General features: G+C 42.0%; 1 protein-coding gene and 1 long non-coding RNA gene across 2 annotated transcripts in view; both read left to right on the forward strand.

The window, feature by feature from the left end:
* LOC120061332 (proliferation-associated protein 2G4-like) overlaps positions 1 to 2,036 on the forward strand; it is a 28,960-nt gene extending 26,924 nt beyond the window's left edge. Inside the window, exons 9-12 of the mRNA XM_039011083.1 lie at positions 133 to 227; positions 318 to 445; positions 707 to 760; positions 856 to 2,036. Of these exons, the coding sequence (XP_038867011.1) occupies positions 133 to 227; positions 318 to 445; positions 707 to 760; positions 856 to 921 (343 nt within the window). The 3' untranslated portion in view covers positions 922 to 2,036. The remainder of the gene's footprint in view (positions 1 to 132; positions 228 to 317; positions 446 to 706; positions 761 to 855) is intronic.
* A 2,869-nt stretch (positions 2,037 to 4,905) lies between these two features.
* On the forward strand, positions 4,906 to 6,491 carry LOC120025267. Its single transcript, XR_005472975.1, has 4 exons — positions 4,906 to 4,977; positions 5,078 to 5,104; positions 5,668 to 5,690; positions 6,175 to 6,491. It is a non-coding gene; the product is annotated as an uncharacterized LOC120025267 (long non-coding RNA).
* The last annotated feature ends 925 nt before the right edge of the window (positions 6,492 to 7,416 follow it).

Genomic DNA, 7,416 nt, shown 5'->3' on the forward strand with positions numbered 1-7,416 from the left:
CACCATAATCTTATCATTAAAGTCATAGACTTTTTTTTCATCAACCATCTGATGCTGTGAGTCAGGTGCTTTGACTGTCCATTGGAGACCTCCTCAGCTAACAGGTGTGTCTTGTTCCTCTCCTCTCTTCAGGGCGTTTGAGGATGAGGCCAAAGCCCGCCTGGGCGTGGTGGAGTGTGCCAAACACGAGTTGCTACAGCCTTTCAGTGTGCTCAATGAGAAGGAGGGTGAGTCTCTGCATCTTTCTTTTCCTATCCTCTGTACACTGTTTCTTTTTTCTAACTACTTGTCTCATTATCTCTCTCTTTGCTTCTCAGGAGAGTTTGTGGCCCAGTTTAAGTTCACAGTGCTGCTGATGGCCAACGGCCCCCATAAAATCACCAGCGGACCCTTTGAGCCAGAGCTCTACAAGTCAGAGCACGAGGTGCAGGATGCAGACCTGAGGGTAAGTAGGGCTTCCAGCTGGCTCCCAGCCCATGGCCTCAGGCAACCTGAATGGCTCTTCACCGCTCATATTACATGAATAACTATATTAATGAACAGGGACTTGCACCTCAGAGCCTACACGTAAAGTAACTGCATCAGGGTATGAGATGGCATCTGAGGTTTTGACCAGTCTATTTCCACACTTAGCAGCTCTGTTGTGGCTCTCTTCCTTGGAAGACATTTCTTGATTGACAGCAAACAATCCCTCTTTCTCCCCCAGACTCTACTACAGAGCTCAGCCAGTCGCAAAACACAGAAGAAGAAGAAAAAGAAGGTATTTGATATGACAATGGTGAAAAACAAATTAATTCATAACATTCTGTTTGCTCTCTCCATTCTTAAATCGGTGCCTTGCTTCCTCCCTCCTAGGCCTCCAAGACTGTGGAAACCACTACTGGACAGCCAACCGAGGAGAGCAACAAGGCTGCAGAATAGATGCCTACCTGTCTTCAGCCACACTGACACATACACACACACGCACACACACACCATATAACAAACTTAGAAAGTGAATCTAAATCTTCCCCAACTGTTAGCTCTTTTTGACCCTCATGTCCTTTTCTAGTATTTGGCCCATTGAATACATCTGATAGATTTGGAGTTGAGCCTGTTTGGAATGCTCTCAAATCTGTTGATTTTTTTGTTGTTGTTGTAGCCATTCAGTTGAATCTGGAGTCTGAAGAAGAGTCACATCCTTGTAACACATATATATGGAGTTTATTTTCCATTGATACTTAACTGGAGTATGAGATTGGGGAAACACATTTTTGGAATATGATGGATAAAAAACCTTTTCTAGCATTGTGTTTTTACACCTTATCGTTAGGTGATGTACCTGACTTCAGAAATGTTGCAATCTATAGGTGAAGTGTTATAAACTTTTTAAATTAAAAATGTCAAAACAAATTAGAAGTTTTGTTTTGATTAACTCAATTTTAACTGGATGATATTTGTTGGAAAATAATAGTTGGGTGCCAGTCACACTTTTAAATAATTCCAAACCCAAATGAGCTGACTTGGTATTTCTATTGTACATGAATGAGACTGAGTTAGCAACTCAATCTTTTGGCCTCGAATCATATTTGGTTAAAGCGTTACAATTATTCAAACATGACAGTATTGAAAGGTTAAAGCACAGAATTTCGAAGACAGAATTCTTGCACCAACACCTGAAGAGTTACTATTATGGGAACAAACCCTGCTATACTTACTGGCACCCCCCCCCCCCCCCCCCCCTATTTCCTGGTAGGGGATTTTTAAGGGAATGGTGTTGTGCTGTTCAGTTTAAAAATCAATTTTTATTTTCAACAATAACTAATTTTTATCAACCAAATGAAACATTTTAGTGGAGCTTTTAAACAAAGTGTCTTCATTCAGAACTGCTTGAAATCATATTTTATGCAAATCCGTTTTTCAACTAAATGAGAGCATGTCATTAAATGGCAAGAAGCTAAATTGACAACAGTAGTACATGTTGAGATGTACTTTTTAAAGCATAACCAGTATCCAATACTTATTTGTACCTAATGAAATAAAATTACCTTTTAATATGTCTATGTTATTCTCTGTTGGAAGGTTCCAACAAAGCTATTGAGTCATGATCTGATCTGCACAGATATGAGTCAACATTACATATTAATCATGGTCCCCTCTCACATATCTGACAGTGAAAGCAGGCAATAGGTAAATTGTTGTAGTAGCAAGAACAGAAAGATTTTAGTGACAGGAAATAAGTTGCCGATGTCTGTCAACATACAGTTCCTTTGGAAAGTCTTCAGACCCCTTGACTTTTTCCACATTTTGTTACGTTACAGCCTTATTCTAAAATGAATTAAATAAATACAAACCTTTCAGCAATCTACACACACTACCCCATAATGACAAAGCAAAAACCGAAACCCCTTATTTACAAAGGTATTCAGACCCTTTGCTATGAGACTCTTATTGAGCTCAGGTGCATCCTGTTTACCTTGATTATCCATGAGACGTTTCTAGAACTTGATTGGAGTCCACCTGTGGTAAATTCAATTGATTGGACATGATTTTGAAAGGCACACACCTGTCTATATGTCCCACAGTTTACAGTGCATGTCAGAGCAAAAACCAAGCCATGAGGTCGAAGGAATTGTCCGTAGAGCTCTGAGACAGGATTGAGTCGAGGCACAGATCTGAGGAAGGGTACCAAAAAATGTCTGCAGCATTTAAGGTCACCAAAGAACACAGTGGTCTCCATCATTCTTAAATGGAAGAAGTTTGGAACTACCAAGAATCTTCCTAGAGCTGGCTGCCAGGCCAAACTGAGCAATCAGGGGAGAATTGCCTTGGTCAGAGAGGTGACCAAGAACCTGATGGTCACTCTGACAGAGCTCTAGAGTTCCTCTGTGGAGATGGGCGAACCTTCCAGAAGGAGAACCATCTCTGCAGCACCCCACCAATCAGGCCTTTATGGTAGAGTGGCCAAACGGAAGCCACTCCTCAGTAAAAAGCACCTGACAGCCTGCCTTGGAGTTTGTCAAAAGGCACCTTAAGACTCTCAGACCATGAGAAACAAGATCTGATAATACCAAGATTGAACTCTTTGGCCTGAATGCCAAGCATCATGTCTGAAGGAAACCTGGCACCATCCCTATGGTGAAGCATGGTGGTGGCAGCATCATGCTGTGGGGATGTTTTTCAGTAGCAGGGAATGGGAGACTAGTCAGGATTGAGGGACAGATTAATTTAGCAAAGTACAGAGATACTTGATGAGAACCTGCTCCAGAGTGCTCAGGACCTCAGCCTGGGGCAGAGGTTCACATTCCAACAGGACAATGATGCTAAGCACACTGCCAAGACAATGCAGGAGTGGCTTCAGGACAAGTCTCTGAATGTCCTTGAGTGGCCCAGCCGGACCTGAACCTGATCGAATATGTCAGAGACCTGACAATGGCTCTGCAGCAACGCTCCCCATCCAACCTGACAGAGCTTGAGAGGCTTGCAGAGAAGAATGTGGGAAACTCTCCAAGTACAGGTGTGCCAAGCTTGTAGTGTCATACCCATGACTCGAGGCTGTATTCGCTGCCAAAGGTACTTCAACAAAGTACTGAATAAAGGGTCTGAATTCTTATGTAAATGTGATGTTTCAGTTTATTTTTATAAATTAGCAATTTCTAAAATCCTGTTTTTGCTTTGTCATTATGGGGTAGTGTATGTAAATTAATGAGGGGGGGAAATAATTTAATCAAATTTAGAATAACGCTGTAACCTACCAAAATGTGGAAAAAAGTCAAGGAGTCTGAATACTTTCTGAAGGCACTGTATATTACTTTAGACTGCACAGGCATAAAGCGTACACTATATATACAAAAGTATGTGGACACCCCTTCAAATTAGTGGATTTGGCTATTTAAGCCATACAATCTCCATAAACAAACATTGGCAGTAGAATGGCCTTACTGAAAAGCTCAGTGACTTTCAACGTAGCACTGTCATAGGATGCCACCTTTTCCAACAAATCAGTTCGTCAAATTTCTGCCCTGCTCGAGCTGCCCCGGTCAACTGAAAGTGATGTTATTGTGAATTGGAAACATCTAGGAGCATCAGTGTTAAAGTGGTAGGTCACACAAGCTCACAGAACGGGACCACCAAGTGCTGAAGCGTGTAGAGCGTAAAAATGGTCTGTCCTCAGGTGCAAAACTCCCCACTGAGTTCCAAACTGCCTCCTGAAGCAAGGTCAGCACAAAAAAATGGTTTGTCAAATGACAAATCTGGGTTTGGTGGATGCCAGGAGAACGCTACCTGCCCCAATGCATAGTGCCAACTGTAACATTTGGTGGAGTTGGCATAATGGTCTGGAGATGTTTTTCATGGTTCACCTTTGGGATGAATTGGAACACCTACTGCGAGTCAGGCCTAATTGCCCAACATCAGTGCCCGACCTCACGAATGCTCTTGTGGCTGAATGGAAGCAAGTCACTGCAGCAATGTTCCAACATCTAGTGGAAAGCCTTCCCAGAAGAGTGGAGGCTGTTTTAGCAGCAAAGGGGGGGACCAACTCCATATTAATGCCCATGATTTTGGAATGAGATGAACAGGTGTCCACATACTTTTAGTCATGTAGAGTATATAATTGATGCCTGGACCATTCAGTTACACTTTAATCAGAGGTTTCAGATTATATATAGGACTAGGACTTGGGAGGTGTGGTGAAAAATAACATTTGCTTGATAAGATTTAAAAGGAAACTTACATGGATGGAAAGTGTGCCCCATTTTTCTATTACAAACAGCACCCATAGACTTACGTGATTGTAGACATGCCTGAACACAGCCGAACGCAGGTATATAATTCCAACATAAAATATGATTTCAATTTCAACGATTTCTGCCTACATCTCCCAGTGAGCAATGAGCTGAGCAAGTGGCGATTGAATATGACGTTGCGTTTTGTTCTATAAAGGCCCTCCCCTTTCTTCGTCACGTCCTCTTTCAATTTGGTGTCTTCGCTGTAGAGGTAAGAAACATTGAATTATGTCCCAAAACAAATCCAACTGAATCGATAGTAATTGTTTGCCATCCATTACATCCAATAACCTTGTTATCTTTATTTGCAGACACATCTCCACAAGATGAGAGCAAAGGTGAGTTGACTAATATCTAACTCCGTATTAGCGGGTTTTTGTTTGGCTCATTGTCACTAAGCAGTGGCTAGCTACCTAACGCTATACAAACATTTCTCTCGCGATAACGTGCCTAAATAGTTGGCTTTCTATATTGTATTGTGGAAACATTGTCTGTATCCAATATTACATTAAAGGGTATACGCTTAATTGGCGGAAGAGTTTTGAATGTTGGATATACAATTTGCTTCATCCATGGCGTATTGGTTAACGTTAGCTAGCTTGACCACGTTGGTGAACTAGGTTTCACGGCCCAATGCCGCACAAGGTAATATCAATATTACTTGTAATGTATTTTGTAGATTTCAGGAATGGCTTATATTAACAGGATAAATGATACTGTTCACCAGTGCCATGCCTACTGAGAGTTTGTATGGTCTTAACTCCTAACATTGTGACGCATGGTCCGCATTGCCATGCCAGATAGTCACGTGTTTTCCTGTTTAGATCCGCAGTTTTTGCTGTAAACATGAATGATTCCTTGTTTGAGTCTTTCAATTGACTTACGTGTTTGTTTCTTTTAGTGGAGGAAGAAGCGTATGCGCAGGTAAGGATCATTTCCTTGAAGGATTTATCTGAATGTTAATTTTACTGTAGTTTCGTTCAGATAAGCATGGTACTCCTTCTGTTAACATGGACACGGCACACATTTGCAATAAACGAACTACTACAATAGATTTGACAACCATGCATATGACATTTTTTCAGGCTCATAAGTTATATCCAGGATGTTTGTTCATTTGGGGTGGCAGGTAGCCTAGTGGTTAGAGAATTGTTGCTGGATGAACTTAAATCTGTTCTACCCAAGAACAAGGCAGCTAACTTAGCCTACTGGGGAACCGTGTGTCATTGTAAATAAGAATTTGTTAACTTACTTGCCTAGTTAAATAAACGTTACATTTAAATAATGAGCATACAACAATGGTGGGATTAATGCAAATCATTGTAGGGACTTCTACAAACTGACATGTTGTGTTTGGTGTGTAATGATGCAGCTCTGGTCACTAATTGACTCTTTCTGGTCTTTGTAGGCTGAAGCGTAAAAGGCGAAAGATGAGGCAGAGGTCCAAGTAGACTTGCCCATTCCCCTACTGCTGTGATTCTTTTTCTCAAGCCCTCCGTTTGAAGCCAGCGGTCCATGATTTGTAAAGAGCTGAACCATGGTCGTCTGACGCCGGTCTCATTGGTGTGAAGGACAGATCCTGCCTACCCAGCCCTCTACTCTGCCAATGGCGCCTGGCTGTTGACTACTGCTAGAATCTCTCCTGTCGTTGAACTCTGGCCTTTTACCACCTGCACAGCTGATTTGTTGTCAAGACCATAATAAATATTTGGTTTACTAACTACATTGCTGTCTCTGTAAACATTGATTCAGGTTCAAATTTTATTTGTCACACATTTAGCGGGTGTAGTGAAATGCATGTCTTTTGGTCCACCCAACTTGCACTGCACTTATGCTTTTGATAATGTTTGAAACTAATATCTGGGGAACCAGTTGGGATGCTTTTGAAGCCCAGTTGCAGCACAATTTGGTTTACAGCGGTAGGCTTTGAAATGCCCTGGGGATCAAGTAATATAGTTGAGGTTCCGGCCTAACTTCTCTGTGGGATATGAAGATGACATCGACAAGAGGCCTTGTACAATTGTACCTGTCCTAAACAATGACGTGCATTCAGTTGCACAAACCCTGTCTAGAATAGTGGTACTATGAAAATTGCTTGCAGGTCTATCTTGATTGGTGCAAACTGGAAGGCCTGGTCTGTGGCACCATCCAGTGGGTATTTGAGGCAAACGGCTAATGAGAACATGTCTCAAACTTTAAATTCTTAAGTTCCTTAACAGTGGTCTTCCAGCGTGCCAAGTTCTCTTAGACGCCCGATTGGCATGTTCCCTCATCCTCTTACAGCGGCATCCTGAAAGGTATGGCAACTGCACTGCCTGTGACCGGAAGGCGCAGACAGCCCAGCGCAAGGCCTGAAACTGCCAGCAACCCCAGACACTTCTGTGCTGCTGTCCAGCAGGCAGTACCGGTGCATCAAAGCTCAGAATACTAATCAGTTTCTATCCCCCGGCAGTAATATGGCTAACTACTGCTTTCCTGTCCACATCGATTGCCATTCATATTTATCCTGCTACTGGTAGTTAAAAGAAAAATGATCTACATTGTAGAATAGTTAATACGACTATGAAATAACACATGGAATCATGTTACCAAAAACATTTGTATATCTGAATTTCTTCAAAGCAGCCACCCTTTGCCTTGACAGATTTGC

The sequence above is a fragment of the Salvelinus namaycush genome, chromosome 2 (genome assembly GCF_016432855.1).
Source record: "Salvelinus namaycush isolate Seneca chromosome 2, SaNama_1.0, whole genome shotgun sequence".
In the NCBI taxonomy this organism is placed as follows: Eukaryota; Metazoa; Chordata; class Actinopteri; order Salmoniformes; family Salmonidae; genus Salvelinus; species Salvelinus namaycush.